This window comes from Sus scrofa, chromosome 6 (assembly GCF_000003025.6).
Source record: "Sus scrofa isolate TJ Tabasco breed Duroc chromosome 6, Sscrofa11.1, whole genome shotgun sequence".
NCBI lineage: Eukaryota > Metazoa > Chordata > Mammalia > Artiodactyla > Suidae > Sus > Sus scrofa.
The window spans coordinates 146,174,882-146,192,880 of NC_010448.4; the positions used below are offsets into that span (position 1 = coordinate 146,174,882).

Genomic DNA, 17,999 nt, shown 5'->3' on the forward strand with positions numbered 1-17,999 from the left:
AAGAATAATCACCAAGTGATGATAATATGTTGCTAATTGAAGAATACTGTTCCTTATATACCATGACTCAAACTGTGTACTTTAAGTTACATCTTCAGAAAAGGTGGTGGAAAAATATGAGGTTATTTCAGCACGTTGGCCTTGTTCTCCTTGTGATCAGGGATACAGATCTGTAAGTGGGCTTTAGGTATTGTAGTGATGCACGTGGCTTGGGCAGAAAGACATTTTCTGTGTGAAGCTAACTGGCCTATATATATGGAGTCATTCAAACCCATACAATGCCACTTGATAGAATCCACACAGACAAGGAGTGGCCCAAAGTTTATGTTCCTTCAATAGAACAGGTTAAAAAAAAATGAACCTCACTTCTAGTCATTCAAATATGCTGATGATAAAGTACAGCAAGGACTCGTACAGCAAGTAGCTCAAACATTTTTTAAAACTGTCAGCACTTGATGATAATCTTGACCACAGTAAGATAACCAATATTCTCAGAAGTAAAAGTACTTTTAGATTTCCAGCATTTAGAAATGATGCATTAACTGCGAAAAATCAGGGATTTTCATGAGCGTGGCTACTAAATATTTTGAGCATGACAAAAGCTTTGAGTAGGGCTCGGGGATCCAGAGATTGGACCAGCCCTGAAGGCCACCGAAGTCAAATCAATCCATACGACAGATCAATCCATAATCAAGCCTATGCAGCTAGAAGACAGTGTGGGAGACTTTACATGACCCTGCCCTCCCTCCTGAATCGTGGAAAACTATTCTAGTACTTTCTTGGGAGTCTTATTTCTATTTGGAGGCTCCCATGCTCAGCCATTTGGACCTGCTTCCTCAGAAGAGTCGGACACTAGTGGGTCATCGCGTTCTGAGCAAGAGCCCAGCATAATACTGAAAATCATTGCCACGTTATTCCCAAGCCTCTCCTTATCCTTACTGGATAATTCCACATCTGTTACTCTTTCCTCACATATTGTATTTTCCAAACACTGAGTACTTTTTATGGCTCCCCTCTGACCCTTTCCAAGTTCTCCGTGCAGCTCAAAAACGATGTTGCTAGTTGGACACAGTATCCAGGAAAGGTCTGACCAGTTGGAGTGAAATGGAAGGATGACCTCATTATTACCCTTATGATTACCCATAATGAAAACATCAGGAGGAAAAAGAAATTAAGCAGTGAATCACCCAATTATCTCAGATGACTGTTGTAGTGGTGAACTCACTTGTGTTGATGAGAAACTGATTGGAGACTCCAGGGTGATCCACGTCATGGATGGCAGCTGCAAAAATGGCGGCCAGGATTTCCAAATCGGTGAAGACGGCCTGCAGAGCAAAATGAGTGCATTGAACTCCATGTCCCGCTGGCCGATCCTGCTTCTTCACTTTCAGACTAAAGCACCCTATTTCTTTCTTTGGGGAAAAATGGTTTGCCGATGTATATAACGTCTCAATATACTCAGCTAATTAAAGGTAGATTCTGTCCAGCATCCTCAGGTCTTTATGCGAGAGGAAGGATGGCCAGAGCCCATGCCCACAGGGAGCCAGGAGGCTGAGGCTGCGGGAAGGCATGAGCCCAATGCTCATGCTAAGAGATCAGGTGGTGCTTGATGTTTGTTTCTTGGACAAGGGTCACAGCAGCACAGTGCTTATGTCACACAAGCACCTACCAGTCAATGAAGCCAGTCAGAGGGGCTCTGCTCTGAGATACAGAAACCTTCATATGTTTTCAGGCTCAGTAACTAAAGCCAAATTCCAGATTTGTTAAGAGGGCCAAGAAATTCTTTCTTAAAGCAAAATTTAAGTTGGGAGCTTTCATATATCTATTCATTCATCCATTCAATACCTAATCACTCAGTGTTTGCTATGGACAAGAGTGGAGAACATTTCTAAGCAGTGAGACCTTAATGCTGGTTGCTTAACTCCTTCATGCCATGTCGTGAAGCCTCCTCTGCTCCGGACCGTACACAGTGATTTAAACCTAGTATCTGTTTAGTTAGTCATTGCTTCTGGCTAAAATGTTTTTCCCTGGCTGAACTGTCTTTCATCGTGCTCTGTGATTACTTAAACCTTCTGATCCTTCAGATCAATCTGTTTATGCAAGGACACTTCACACTCTCTCTTCTCTAACATCTGTGGCAGGCATGCACAATTTCTAGCCACCCAGGAAGCAACAGCAGTGGAGAGTTGAGAAACAGTGTTGGTCTACCCTGTGATACTTACACCAAACATCAAAATAATGCTGTTTCATTCCTTTAGGGGGGTAAAACAGCCTTAGCTTTTTGGATTTGATTTCTCCAAATACATGGAACCCAAGCAATAGAGCTGGGGTCAGTTGAATCTTTCTTCACCTTCCAAGCTCAACTTGCAAAGGTATGCTTGGATAGGGCATGGCCAGTCCCTTCTTGCAGTGAGCCTAGACATTTTGGGAATACCTGACCACCACTGCCAGCTGTCAAGGAAGAACATGGCCTGCTGGAAACCAAATGGCCTGCTTATAACGATATATACCAACGCATTAATCTGTGAGGGAAGCAGCCATTGGGAGCAAGGGAGGGAGCAAGATGTCTTAGAAGATGAGATGCTGCTGCTCTTTGCTTCAACATTATCAATTCCTCAGATTTTTCAGTTACTTCTTCACCTCGTAAGAATTCAGTTTTATGAATTCTTAGGAGAATAAACCTATGGATCCTTCTTCACAGGAACTATCTCAAACATTTCCTATGATATCTCTCTGCTGTTCTTCACAGTGCCTGGAATGGTATAGGCCATTCAGATCAGCATTGTCTGATCAGGATAGACTGTATACCAGATGCTGAATTGGACACTTATTAGGTACTAGAAATACAATGAAAGATAAAGCAAAAAAATAATTGCTTGATGATTAAATAAGTTTTCAATTGTAAGAGAGGTAAAGGAAAGGTTACGCTAATATTAGAAAGCAAAGTAACTACTCATGTCATCCATTTGTATTAATAATCCAATTGATACACAATATATATTTTAAAGAACCAGTTCAAGTATGCACAATCATCTAATTTCACTATTTCTGTAAATACATCACATGCTGTATGTTGTATGGTACTTTTTTTTTTTTTTTTTTTTTGTCTTTTTGCCTTTTCTAGGGCCGCTTCCTGCGGCATATGGAGGTTCCCAGGCTAGGGGTTGAATCAGAGCTGTAGCCACCAGCCTATACCAGAGCCACAGCAACACGGGACCTGAGCCACATCTGCGACCTACACCACAGCTCATGGCAAGGCCAGATCCTTAACCCACTGAGCAAGGCCAGGGACCGAACCCACCACCTCATGGTTCCTAGTTGGATTCGTTAACCACTGTGCCACGACGGGAACTCCTGCATGGTACTTTTAAAAGAGGAAGGGCAGGTAGGCAAAACGGATCATAACTACTCACATCTAACGCTGGCGTGGAAAGAAGAACATGGGTTGACTGGGCCACGTCGGCAGCGTGCAGGCTGTTATGATAGGCCACGTCGGAATGGTAATGGTCTTCTAACGTCATCATGTAGGTAACAAGCGTGTCCGAGGAGATTTTGAATGTCTTTAGGAGGTCTCTTTCCTGTGCAGCAACATGGATTAGAAAAGAAATCAGCGCATGTCCCAAAATGAAGACAAGCGCAATCAGAATAGGAAACTGGGGTGGAAAAAAATCATCGGGCGCATCCACGTGGGGAACCAACATTCGCTCCTGTTTCCTCACCTGGAAGATGGCGTACATGATGCATGTCAAGGGCCTGTTGTGTGAATAGCCAGCCACATTGAAGATGTTAAGGCCCCATTTGTTCAGGTCTTCCAGCTCCTATCATCGAAAAGAGAGAAATTTGGAAATAAGGATAGTCCTATTCGCACACCTCATTATTATTATTTATTTGGGGGACAGTGCCTGGCGAAGTCTTGAGTAGCTATTGAGAGTCTTCTGGTTGCATGAAAATTTGAAAATGGAAAGGTCTGGGATGATGGGTGTCCTCCTCATGTTAGTTACACATTTCTGTATATTTTCTCAGAAAAGCTAGGGTGTGTCTATTTATACATTTGGTTGCTGACCTGCAACTGTTGTGTGTGTGCCATATATCCGTCCTTAACTAATGTTGCTTTTAGCAGCAGGTGCAAGTGATTAGAGATTATTCTAGCTCATTTCCCTGTCTTCCCCCCACCCCGCTCACCGGCCCATGAGCAACAGCTAGAAAACAATCTCAGGGAAACTCCTCTGCCCTTTGGGGACCATCACTAAGCACCAGGTCAAGGAGACTTCGCTGTTAGAATGTGTGTAAGTTAACCCCTAATTTAGTGTAAACGTCATGAAGGTGCTGGTCACCTATAGTATCCTAGAGCTCCCGGGCCATAGATAGGCCTGGAGGACACGCAATTCTAGCCTGTGTTGTGGGATTACTCTGAGACCATCTGATTTAAGGAGTAATTTATTCCATTATTAATTACTGCCCAGAATAAGGGATCTCGTCTCTGCCCTGAGTCTTGGCCCAACGTGTTACCAATCTTCCTCTAATGACATGGTTCAGAAACTCTCACTGTTCGTGTGCTCTCATTTCACATTCTCACGAGGCTAAGAGGACCTCAGCGGTCACCTTGCACCGCCTCCTAGAGGAGGTATGAATCCCTTTTGCACCTTCCTGCATTAGTAGGATTTGGGCACAAGAGCCAGTGCCATCAGTGCAGACTTTCCCACTGGTCCCTGACATTCAGTCTCTGAAATATCCTCTGTGATAATTCAGCCCTGCCTACTGGTCTTGCTGCCTTGGATTCTCCCAATGTGTGTTCAACAGATTCCTTGTCTATGAGTTAATGAACCCAACTCAGGACCGAAAAATAGTCCTTCAATATAGAAAAAGGGTCTTTTTTTTTTTTTTTAGGACTGCATGCTTGGCATATGGGGGTTCCCAGGTTAGCGGTTGAATCGGAGCTATAGCTGCTGGCCTATACCACAGCTCACAGCAATGCCAGATCCTTAACCCACTGAGCAAGGCCGGGGATGGAACCTTCATCCTCATGGATACTAGTCAGATTCGTTTCCGCTGAGCCATGATGGGAACTACCCAAAAAGGGTCTTTAACTAGGTGTCCAACAGTAGACAAAGAGGCTCCATCAGCCTCATCATACGATTTAATAATAAAGCAAAAGTGAGCAGGACTATTTTCTAGTGGGATGTTTGGGGTGAAGAGCTACCTGTGCAAACACCCAGCTCATACACACCTTGGCCAGATGATCTTCATTTTCCGTGTTGACTCCAAAGCGTGAAATGCTTGTGTTATTTAAGCTTGAACTGTGCATCAGTTTTTTCACTCCGCTTATCTGTGTCATGAGCTGCTGCTTCTTCTTTTTCTCCCTGTCTTTCTGGGTAGGAGATGGAATCTCCACGTCATTCTGCTTGTCTGCAACAACAACAACAACAAAATTGGTTTACAACATTTGTTTGCTGATGGCAACCCACTGCAATAGCCAAAACAACTTCTAACAGCCTATTACGGATGGTGCATCTTAGGAAAGACTGTCAAAGCCTTATCTCACTTGATCTCCAGGACAATCCTGTGATATGTGATTTTATTGCTCAAGCAGCAAACTGAGGCCCAGAGGAGCCAAATAACTGGTCCAAGAAGTGACAAGAGGTAGAACTCAATCCCAGGTCTTCTGTTTGCAGGGAGATTTGGGAGAATTATACCCATACATTTTCAATCTATTTATATGTAGACTTCTTATTAAAGTGAGTAACTTGTATGTTTGTATAATAGAAAAGGTTTATGTAGTCAAGCCCAGGTTAATAAAAACAGGCTTTATGTCCTGCTCACTTTATTATCTTCGTATTTATCTTTTTAGTTTAAAAGATCCGTATAAGTTCAGCTGGGTTCAGTTTAGATGAGTGGTATATATGTTACAGAAATAAATGGTTTATAATCATCAGATAGTTACTTTAAAGCCTTGGCTTATTTCTGTTTGAGACATAGAGGAAGGCTATCATTTCAGCTTTATTTCATGTCTTGAATCTATGAATTCTACGAATAAATAATAACAATGCCTCTCATTTGGAAGAGACATTACATTTATTAAAATATTTATGCTTATTAAATATTTATAATCATCTCATGGAGTCCTTTCAAAAATTCTGCTACAACAAGATAACAGAGGAGCTAGGATTTGTGCAGAAATACTTAATCTACCTGCTTGTAGAAGCTCTTTCTTCTACATCACACTATTAACAAGATCAGCAACCAAAGATCCTCTTTCACCTCACAGGGGCAGGGACAGGTCCTGAGGACTTCTGAACAATGCATTAACTCAGGCCACAGGGATGCCTGTGAGTGCACTGAGACAATAATTCATTAAATTGCTCAACAGCTACTTCATTGAACTAAATGACACCCTGTGGCTGAAAGAGTTAATGCGGCTTTCAAAAGTTCTGACATTTAGCTCTACTTGTTTCAGTGAAAATTAGTCCAAAGACAACTTCTCCTTTTGAAAATGACACGTTTCCAGATGGCCTGCTGGGATCTAGACGATTTGCTTTCAACTCCTACAGATGATGGCGTAGGCACGTGTTCTCCCTAGAGACCTCTGCTCGCTCACAGGGCCCCGTGGACAACTCATCAAAGCAGAGCAAGCACAGGGAGGTGGAAACAGCTGTCATGGGCCCTGGGCACCTGGCTGTAGGGCTGGAGCAAAGGCTTTCTGGATCTCTAGTATCTCAGTGCTGTCTCTAGGTGCCTCCATGCTCCTGGATTCATCAGCCTTTGCCTGTGGCGTAGGGAGGAATTTTAGTGGTCATCCCAATTGGTTTAGGGGTTTCCAATCTGGTTCAGCATCAGAAGCACCCAGGGAACTTTTAAAAAATACAGATTTATGAGCCCCACCCAGTCCTACTGAATCAGTATTTTTCAAAAAGCTTCCCAAGTGACTCAGATGATCAGAGCCAGGTTTGGAAACCAAGAGTAACCCCACACTCTTATTTTTCAGATGAAGTCAGCAACTTGCCCAAGCTCAAAAGGCAATTTATTCAACAGATATTTCTTTTGCAATTACTTTGATCCAGACACAGCAATTTACGAGTAAAGAACCCAGCCCTTAAGGTTCTCTTTAAAAATCTCTTTCTGGTCCCTCAATCTTTAGCATAAAATCTATATATTACTTTGTTTTTGAAATTACTTTTCTCCCCGCCACTTCACTCCTAATAACAACTACTTTTGCTAAAGTAAAAGCCATGATAGCCTTGGCCTTTCCTGACCATCATTCTTCACCATTCTTCATGCTTGGTTAAAAAGCTCTTGGATGCTCCTGTGCCAATGCAGATACACAAACCTCTAGTGGGACTGGCAGCTTTTTCCCCGTGTTTAATTAAAGCTTCCCTGCAACAGCGAGTAATTGAGCTGAACCACTACTGTGTCTGGAACATTGCAATAAAGAAGAAAGCCATTATTCACAGAGAGTGCCATTTTGACATTAATGGGTGTTTCCCTCTGCAGGCATTGGAACAACTGATAGGTTTTCCTATTCTGGATTTCCTCTGTTAAATGCTTAGCCAGCACCATGTAGAAACAACCTGAAATACACACTCAAAAGAATCAGAATAAACACTTGGTGAATTTATATTTACCCCATGGTCAGACTACAATGGGAAATGGTGGAACAGTGCAAAATAAATAAATGAACACAAATGCAAAAAAAAAAAAAAAAAAAAAACCCTGCAAATGGCGTTGTTGGAGGTGCTTTTCTTGCTGGATCACGACACTTAATCGTATATGAAATTCCTAGGCTCCTTTCCTTGTGTCTTGAAAATTCTGTGTTCCAGCTTTTGAGACCTCAGGAGGGGATTTTAAAGGATGGTTTTTCTCTGTTTGTGAAAATATTAACTAAATTATAATATCATGTCTGAATATCTTGTTCTACCTCTATGTCCTTTACCTCCTTCTGTACCAGCACCTGCAGCCTATTGTCCTGCAGATACATGGGGTATCACAAAATGCCCGCATGGATGGTCTCTGGCTTGCCTTTCAGCTGTCCATGTGGACACTAGCCTTCTAGATGGCAACAACCCAAGTTTCACAAATCCCTGCAGGAAGGGATTTCCCTTCTTTCTAGATGACACATTTTAAATTTCGGTGACTCTTACTGAGACCTACTCTTCAAGCTTTACTTAAATCACTGCGGTCTTCTCCTTTTATGCTCTTGGAGATGATTGCTGTGCTCTGACAAGAGCCTTTTATATTATTGGAAACTGTAACACACGTATTTTTAGGCCCATAATCCTGATTCCTAAAGACTTGTCTCCAAAGCATACATCTATTACTTAAATGCCCTTAAGTGAGATTTTCTTCTCCATGTTCTGATAACCTAACAACCCTCTTTCCTAGTTAAAGAGGTGATGGGTATTTAGATCTTGCAGTCAAGAGAGTGAAGTTTTATGGCTAAGGAATATTTTAGCTGAGTAATCTTGGTCAAGTTACTTTGCTCTTCTGGGCATTAGTTTTCTTTCCTGGAAAATGAGGCAATGGGATGAGGCCATGAAGGTCCCTTCAGATCTGATATTTTATGAAAAAGTCTTCAGAGTTCTCCAGGAATGCTTACTAGGCTCGCAAGACAGAAGGAGGGGCTCTATATGCTGCACTTGAGGTTTGGAAACAAGCTTTGTTTGTTTGTTTGCTTTTTAGGATGATCACAGTGTAAGTCTGTGGTCCATTCCAGAGAAGCCAGGTTGCCAGGTATGTCTTAGCAAGATTGATAGGCTCTGCCCATATCAGAGTCATAGAAAGTTAGAGCTAGAAGGGACAGGGGTGTCATCTATGCCAGGACTCCTATTTTGCAGTTGGGGTAGCTGATGAATCTTTTGTTTCTATGATTGAATTTTTTCCCTAAATGTTCTCAGGAATATTTAAAACTTTAAGCAGTCTAGTCTGTTTGATGGGGTTTATCTTGTGTGTGCACACACACACACAGACATACACTCACACAAACCACCCTCCTGATGCTGAGTCTGTAGGGACTGAGATTCCAATAGCCTCCTCAAACAACTTGTTCTTTTCTTTCATTTTTTAAAATTGTATTGAAGTATAGTTGACTTACAATGTTGTGTTAACTTCTGCTCTAGAGCAAAGTGATTCAGACATATTCACATATCCTTCCCCACATAGGTTATCAGAGAATATTGAGTAGAGTTCCCTGTGCTATACAGCAGATTCAAATAATCTGTTCTTGATAATTCAATTTTTTTGGCATAATGAGAAGCCAAATGATTGGTTTTCCTTATTAGAAACACCACACAGAATATTCAATAGAGTTGACATTTGTCTGTTCTTGAGATGCACAGTGTTGAGCCTGAGAACTCATTATCTTCTCAGATGTTTCACTGGAGAGCCTTTAGTGATAAAATAAGAATAACTGGTATTCTAAAAGATTCTCATTATCTCCAACAAGCAGATAGGGAAAGAGGCTACAAGCAAAGAGGACTGCTTAGGTATAGCCTTGGATGACGAAGGGCTCAGAGGCTTCCTACAGCTTTACCCTAGTAGAGTCACTTCTGAGAAGACAGACATGTCCTGGTATTTTAACTTGCAATGTTGATAAAAACAAAAATGTGTTCTTGTACTTACTGATTTTTCTCTTCTCTCCCACAGCCCTTCACCTGTCAAATGTCCCCCAAGCAATCTCTTGCTTATGAAAAAATAATTGGGTATTGCACAGAATGAAGTAGATCTAAAATGAACAGGAGAAGGTGCCTGTCTTCCAAGGAATAAAGGGAGGATAATGGAGAAGAAAAGGATCAGTACATAACGCTTTCTGTTCAGTTAGATTCTAGTTACCTCTTGGAACTAGGTTGTATGAAAAAAATCTTGTCTTTTGTTCTCAGACAAAGGTTGTGGCAACTGCCACTGGAGAAAACCAGGTGCTGCAGACGCAGGTGTACTGGAAAGGGTTTGAAGGCACCTGTCAATCACACCAATGCCCACTGGGTGCAGAGTAGTGCCATGAGCCTGTCACCAGGCTGATCAAAGACTGATCTGCTGATAGCAGAAACTGCTTTGGTATTAAAGAAATGAATGGATTTTTAAAAAATCAAACCAGAGGAGGTATGTGTTTCTATAAGACGTCAAAGCAAATGCTTTAAGGATTTGTAGCAATGCCAAAAAGAGGGACAGTATAATGTTCAGCTGTAAGAATAGGTCATCTCCCTGGAAAGCGCAATTCTATTAAATAAGCATAATTCAGAGGTAATTGAAAGTCAACAGAATCAGAGTCTAAATACTACCCATTCACTTTGAAGTGCAGATTTGTAGATTCTGCAGGCCTTTCAAGAAAAATATACAACAGGATGGCTTTACACATGAGATCAGAAATTCCTAGTAATCAAACAGGATGCATGACAGTAGTTGAGAGGCAATGATGCAAATCTTTCCTGGCAGTGCTATGTGTTAAATACTAGCAATGTGAAAGCAGAAGATAATAAATGAAGTATCACATTAAGATGATAACGATGCTGCTCGCAGAAGGCTCACCCTGTCAGAGATGTGAGGACTCTTCTCCATTTATCTTAAAGAAAGAACTTAGCGAGACAATAGACAAATGATTTGCAAAGCGTATTCTCACAGGGAGGTCAAATCCCTATATAGTTCTCCAGCCATCTCTCACACACCACCTAAGAGGACACATCTTACTCAAAGCCCAGTTATTGGAAGAACTTGAAGTTAACACCATGTCAGAGAAGCCAACGGAGTTTTCCCTAAGGTCTGGATGACTGGAACTGCCCCCCCACCCCTTCAGAGGTCTTGGCAGAGATGGAAGTGGGTGGGTAGATATAGAGTGATCTGAAGTCTATATAAATTCAATTAGCCCATAATAACCTTTGGTCTTTGACAAGCATTTCCATTGATTTTTTTTAAACCAACACCTTCCTGCTTACTGTTTTCACCTGAAAGGTTGTCCTTAGTTCTCAGTTTAAGTGGATTTGTTTTTCTATGATGTAACCCCCTTCCAAACTCACACAGGGATGGGTGTTCCTGACAGGTTGCAGGAATTAATACTGAAACATTTCAGTTATGGAACAGGCTTCCCAGTGAATAGCTTACCTAAGAAAGTATTTGAAATGTATTCAGACACCTGATTCCCCGAACGGCTCATTTCTGAGAGGTGTGTCAGCTCCCGGTTCAGCATTCTTTTGAACTGTTTATGAAAAACAAAAAGGTATTAAACACCTAAAAATGGCAAATTATCACTTTAGATGTGTCTAACTTTACTGTCTTAACAGTTAAGGCATTGAATGAGCAGATGCCATTAGATACTTGATACTGTTTCAACAAAATACAATACCTCCTGAGAGTGAAATTATTCCAATGTCACCTTGGGAAAAAGAGGTTTTCTTAAGATTTTTTTTTAGAATTAACTTTTGATTTCTTCTGAAGGTACAAACACGGGAAAAGGAATTTTCATAGAGATCATGCTCATTTCACTTGAAAATGTAACCACGTTTTAAAAAACATTTATTGGAAATCGACTCTAAAATATAATTTGAGTTAATAACCAATACAGTGAGAGGTGATTAAATGTGAAAAGTTCAAGGGAAAGTAAAAGAAAAAAAGGAACAGCTTTTAAAAGTATATAGAGATGCATAAAAAGAATACGATTAAAACATGGCAGGGGATTTAAATACAATGAAATATAGCATGCCCTTATTCCACAGTAAGCACCGTCAGAAGGCTAAGGGATAACACAATTAAATCATTACAGAGATTTTCTACTTCACAGAAAACATACAGATGTAAATGTTCCACATTCTATCAGAGACACATAACAGAATCAAATTAACCCACCTTGATGTAACCCCAAGATACAGATAATAAATAGTTTGCCTCAGGCATTTTGGAATTCCCTCTTTGCAACAATCCACAAATCTCTTTGAAAGAATTCACCGTTTCTGAGAGCGGTCCCACAAGGATCGAGAAAGCCTTGCAGATTCGGTGGTAAAAAAAAAAATCAAACCTTATGAAAGACAAAGCCTTCAAAATTTAGGGCATTTCCTAATCCAAACAAAGCCCATTTCAGCACTCCCTTCTTGCAAGAAGCCTATGCTCCCTGCTTGCGTTCTTGGCAGAGAGAGTAATGAAATCTGGAATTGCACGAAGGCGCAAGAGCCTGTCCAAATGCATTCAGCTGGCTGGTTTGCAGCACTTATGAATTATGAATAGTCCTGGTGGCCGAAGGGGTTTCCACTCTAGATTAGTCCTGCTCAGCTGAACTCTGCAAGGAAGGAGCAATTCTTTCCTGAGGGGATGCCAGGCTGGGAAACACAGCCATCTTTTTTAAAGCAGAAGATTAAAATGGAGGAAGCCCCATGAATATTTAAGGAAATCTCAAGTCGGAACCCTCCCCCATTTCGTCTAGGTGTTCTTAACCCTCTCTCCTCTGCGGAGACCAGGACACTGCAGAGGCAGCTTCAGAGCTCAGCCACTCTCAGGCTTTCAAAGTGATGTGCATTTAATTCATTTATGCTCTAAACATTTAAAAAAGAAAACGGAAAAAATTAGAACTGTGGCCATTTTCAAACTAGGATTTCATTATACAAGAAATTTTTTTTTAGCTAGCCTTTGGGGAGATTTTTTTTGCACACCAGCAGTGTGCCAGTGCCTTTAGATGTCTTTCACCATGCAACGAATGCGAGTAGAATCGACTTCGTTTGAAAAGTATTTTGCACACAGAATGCGATGTTCTACCCTCCATCAGCTCATTAATATGCACATGAGACTGCATTCGATAAATGAATTAAACACACTTCACCTTTTCATCTAGGATCTGGAGTGTGTTAGGAAATACAAGCTATCGTTTGCTGCATGAATGGAGAATTATTCGGGGTTATGAATGACTGTGCTGTTTTGGTATTGCAGTGTTGCATCTTCGAATTCATGTGCGAAATATTTGAGAGGTAAATTAATTTTTATTTTGCGCTAGCAATCTGGAGCATGTTGAGGGAGTCTTTCCTGTAGTGTCCCCTCTCTCTCTTTTGCTCTTGCTCTTGCTCTCTCGCTCTCGCCTTGTCACTTTAGAAAGATTACAGGAAAGAAGAACGTCTAAGACCAGAGCCCTGCAGTAGGATTCCCTACCCAGGCCCACCTCACTCTCCTCCTTCTCCCTCCTCAGTTACCCGACCCCCCCACCCCACCCCCCGCCTCCCAGGAGTTCAAGTACAGCAGCTAAAGGAAGAGCCAAGTACCATGGCAACAGCCCCGCTCTCAATTGGCTCTCTTCCTGTGAGGCATTCCCCTTTCAAATGAGCATCCTGCACAGACAATGGCTTCACTTCAAGCAACCAGGCTCCCTTCATGCCACTGCCGGTGCCCAGGAAACCAGGCCTTTTGAGGTGAAGCCAGTGCACGTCAGTGTTGCCACCCCCTGGCTCAATGCTCTAAGCATTGTCCTCAAAGAGGCATGCACAACCATGCCTTCTGGAGAGCCCTGCTGTATGTGTGTGTCTTCTCATGATACGATATGTTAAGAACAGTCCCCAGAAATCTCTGAATGAATCATCTCAGCTAGTTTTACTTGTTGAACGTCTCTGCAATTTGAACTCCGGGTGAATCGAATACGTTCCAAGTCCTTTATTTTTTGAGACAGAGCTGCTCGGTCATAAGAACCTCTCATTTTCAGTTCTCAAAAGACAGGCACTTACAACGCCTGAGAAGCTGGAAAAGGCAGGTTTCTGGGCTCGGATGGATCAGCTGAAATTTGGCAAAGAAGCAAACTTTACTTGGAACATTGCAAAAAAATATCTTGTAAAAAAACATAGAGACAGATGACTTCTTTAATTATGTCTCCGCACTAGACCGAGCCAAATATAACACTCAGGCAGTCATCCCCATTTTGATTGCTTTGGTCGCTTGGAAATGCTTAGGAAGATTTTGGAGGCTGTCAGGTTTGTACCAGTTGAATAATGCCATTTCATCTCACGTATTTGATAAATATTTATTGGACACCCCAAATGTGCCAGGCAAAGCATTGAGGCTATATCTGTAAAAAACAAACAAACAAAACCCCAAGCAAACAAAAACCACTTTCATGGTTTTCATCTGCTTTCATCCTAGTAAAATAAGTAGATATATTAAGGCGTGTTTGTTAACCACAACAGTTAACTGTCTGGGGAGGGTGGGGCCGATTTTTATAAGCCATATTTGCCCTTCAGCTCAGAATATAGAAATAGGTAGAAATTCAACCCTAAAAGGTTAGGAGAGGACAGACTTTGCTTCTTACTTTCTCGTTGGCACCTCCCACTGCCACAGGGCCCTGACAGAGAGGTGGCTCTAAGCTACAGGGGTGAGAATAAACCAAGCTCCTACCTTTCCGGCATAGTTCACATTAAGGTCAGTGGACTCAGGTAAGTAGTTAACAGGAGAAAATCACCTCCCACCTTCTCATGCCTAAGTTAGTTCTCCTATGAGCCTTTTGCTAAGGGCATAGACGTGTTACCGAAACCCAAAGTCATCCTAAGGCAAGCAGAAAACACGCAACACGGTAAAGTACGCAAACGGAGGTCACTCAGTGTCAGAAACTGACCCAGTCCTTTAAACATTGCTTAGCAACAGCCTTTGGTTTCCTTCTACCATAAGGGAGGGTCCAACCGCACTGACTAAGGCAATCATTGCTCTCATCAAAAAGCATTTATGAAGGGCCCACTTATATTGGGCTCTGTACAAACGAAGGCAGGCAGACGTGGCCTTGGGGGAGCACAGGGGGTATCTTTCATATTCTAATATTGCAGAGGCCAATTAGTATGATGAGGGCTGGCCTGTGTGATGAGACCCATCAAGGAATGGAATAGCTTGTGTTTGAGGTTAAGGCTGGGGAGACAGCTGGAGAACTTGGCTTAGTGGGGTTTTCAGGGTCTGATTCCCATATGGGAATGGTTTCTGTTTGAGCCAGAGGCAGCCACAATGTAGTAGATGAATCTAGACTTTCATTCCCGGCTCTTGATAAGAGATGACAGTCTGGTGAAGTCACCTTAGTTTTATATACAAAATGAGAGTGATGCATGATTTTCGGGGCTCAGCCTCTCAGCCCAAGCCAGTCAAGATTCTCTGATAAATTTTATGTCAGCCTCTTACAGTCTGGACACACTAATTACCAGCAACCAAAATTTCCCAGAAAACACACCTCTCAACACTACTGGAAAAAACAAAACAAAACAAAACAAAACAGAAAAACCCAAATCGGAAGTGCTTCAGCCCATAAGAATAAGTCACCAGCGAAGGAAAAGATCTAGTTACCATCCCTGCAGAGTGTTATATTGTAAGACCCTTGGAGTCTCCCCCTGTCTCCTTCTCAAGCTGGGTGTTCAGTCCAGATCAGAAGATAAAATAGCTCCTGAGGGACACTGTGGCCAGAATACTCACGAGATTGAAAGGGAAGAGACATTGTTTACTTTATCAGATAAATGTGGTAGAGAAATCCACAAACAGGCGCACACTATTTCAAACATGAACGGGTCTCTACAACCTAAGGTACACAGATCCTCGTTTTCAGTTAAGAATCTGCCTTCACAAGAAAACCCTGTTAGAGCTCACCTAGAAATAATGTCCCCAGAGGGAATGGCCAAAGCCCCTTTTCAACACAGACAAGCAGAGTTTGTGAATGAACCCTTAGTAATACACATTCCCCCAGTGCTTCCTGAAACTTATGCCCAGAACTCGATACATGAACACTGCCAGAAATTAGTTATTTTTTGAAAAGGGAAAAAGATATCATTCTCTATTTGAATGCTCAGATATTGTTTGCCCAGACTTCATCTTCTCTATAAAATCATATGTGAATTCTTTTGGGGAAAGGCTATCTTTAATAGCGGGAAGTTATTTAAAATGCATAGACTAGCAAATGCTGAAATTTAATTACACTTGATATAAACATTCTGTTTCACAGCTGCAGTTTTTCTTTAGCTTTAATACTGCATACAGAGAATATTTTCTTCTAAGCCAACTTCTCTTGAAGTGATGGAACACTTTATCATTTTTCTGTATTTCTCATCTGAGGATTGGTTTGGGCTTGGTGCAGAGATCCACAGGCGAGCTAGCAATTCTCTTGAAAAAGGAGTTCTTAGTTAAATTAATCACACAGGAAGGCTGGACCAGAATCAACTCAGAACTTCATCCCAGTTCTAAAAATTGATGAGTCTATGTTTCTAAGAGTTAATCCATCCAGGAGAGTAATAATACAAGGAGCTAGTTTCCAACACATGAAAGAGCTACTTTTAAGAAAGAGCTGAACTTGTTAGAGGGTGACTTGGAAATTACTTGAGTGCATCTTTTGTGATCAAAAATAGTCTTCATCCTATCAAAGACTAGATAAAGCAGGCCCTTTCCTGCTACCGATAACCTTAAGATGAGGTAAACAGGAGAAAAAAAAAAAAACGAAAAACAAAACAAAACAAAAAAACGGTGCCCCAAAGAGGAAGACAGCCCCAGTAGTCACCCTTGTGGGTGGCCGTCTGCGCAGGAGCCCATCTGTGAGACAGGCGCCTCATTGTGTGAGATCTTCCTGTTTTTGCAGTATGAAACAACTGCCAAACTCATTAAAGTCACAATGACTTTATTAGGGACTGAATTTTGACTCATATTTTACACTTTGTTAGTCATAGCTTAATAAGAATTCCCGGGCATTAGGAAAGTGAAGGGGCTGAATATTCTTCCTTGGAATCACAGAATGCTAGTAGTAGTAGAAGGAAGTTGGACGGTGGTAGCTCAGTTTAGTGAGACGTGGAAGGGAGCTCATCCCTGGCTTGGCTCTGGCACTACTAACCAGATGTGTGATCTTGGGTTAAGATATATTAACTTCTTGGGGTTCTGTTTCTGGAGCTGCAAAATGGTGACCTTCTCAGGTTCCTTCTGATTTTAAAAAATTGCTTCTTCCCTACCCTGGGTTTTACATGGGAAGTTAACAAAGACCCAAAGAAGCGAAGAACCCAAATTCCTAAACACCTACACGTTCTTTGCAAAATCGGATTTCAACGACAGTAACAATAGCAAAGAGAATTTAGTGAGCTTTCTCTAAAACCCTTTATCAAACTCACAAGTTCCCACTTCTTAACATTTCAGGTTAGCTGACGATATGCATCTCATCTCTCGGCTCCTTTTCTGTCTTTCTCTATGACCTGTATCATCTGTTTGAAACTTGATGTCCAATTCCTTTAGTGACACGTTTGTCTTATTTGAGAGGCAAAGGAAATTGAACTGAGATGGTAATGTGGTTAAGGAAGGAATAACAGGCCATTGTCCATTAATACCTACTTAACTAGAGATTATATAGTTCCCCGATGGGCCATTCTAGCACCCAAGTTCTGCTATATTAATATCTAGAGCAAATCCCTGGTGCTCCAGGAAATATAGTTAGGTCATTCTTACTGTCCATTTGCCAAATCAGAAAGAAACACATCTAAATATATTAGAATTGAGTGATTCTCTTCTTAACTGTCTAGTGATGTAATAATAATCCATAATAAATGGGTAGGTATTGAAAAACAAGCCTGGACATCTCTGCCATAATTCTGTAACAAAACATGGGCATTGGTGATGAAACTAAAATAAATTCCTCTTGCTGGTTAGAAGACAAGTATCTGTTCAAGTGACATTTTAAAAGTCATGGTAGGGATAAGTCATTCGTGCTTTCATACACAAAACTGAAAAAAAATCAAAAGAATTTGAATACAATTTTTTTTTTTGGTCTTTTCTAGGGCTGCACCTGTAGCATATGGAGGTTCCCAGGCTAGGGGTCTAATCAGAGCTGTAGCCACCAGCCTCCACCAGAGCCACAGCAACTCAGGATCTGAGCCACGTCAGCGACCTACACCACAGCTCACGGCAATGTCAGATCCTTAAGCCATCGAGTTAGGCCAGGGGTCAAACTCTCAACCTCATGGTTCCTAATTGGCTTCGTTATCCACTGCGCCATGAGGGGAACTCCAAAAGGATTTAAATATAATTTTCAAAATAACTTCTCTACAGCT

At 41.6% G+C, this 17,999-nt stretch overlaps 1 protein-coding gene across 6 annotated transcripts in view; it reads right to left on the minus strand.

Moving 5' to 3' along the window:
• Positions 1 to 17,999, minus strand: part of PDE4B (phosphodiesterase 4B) — a 552,844-nt gene that overhangs the window by 7,620 nt on the left and 527,225 nt on the right. For 5 of the 6 annotated variants that reach the window (XM_021093173.1, XM_021093172.1, XM_021093170.1 and 2 more), the window contains 5 exon segments: positions 11,086 to 11,179; positions 5,228 to 5,406; positions 3,720 to 3,818; positions 3,414 to 3,578; positions 1,226 to 1,325 (listed from right to left, as the gene is read on the minus strand). In XM_021093173.1, the coding sequence (XP_020948832.1) occupies positions 1,226 to 1,325; positions 3,414 to 3,578; positions 3,720 to 3,818; positions 5,228 to 5,406; positions 11,086 to 11,179 (637 nt within the window). 6 annotated transcript variants of the gene reach the window in all.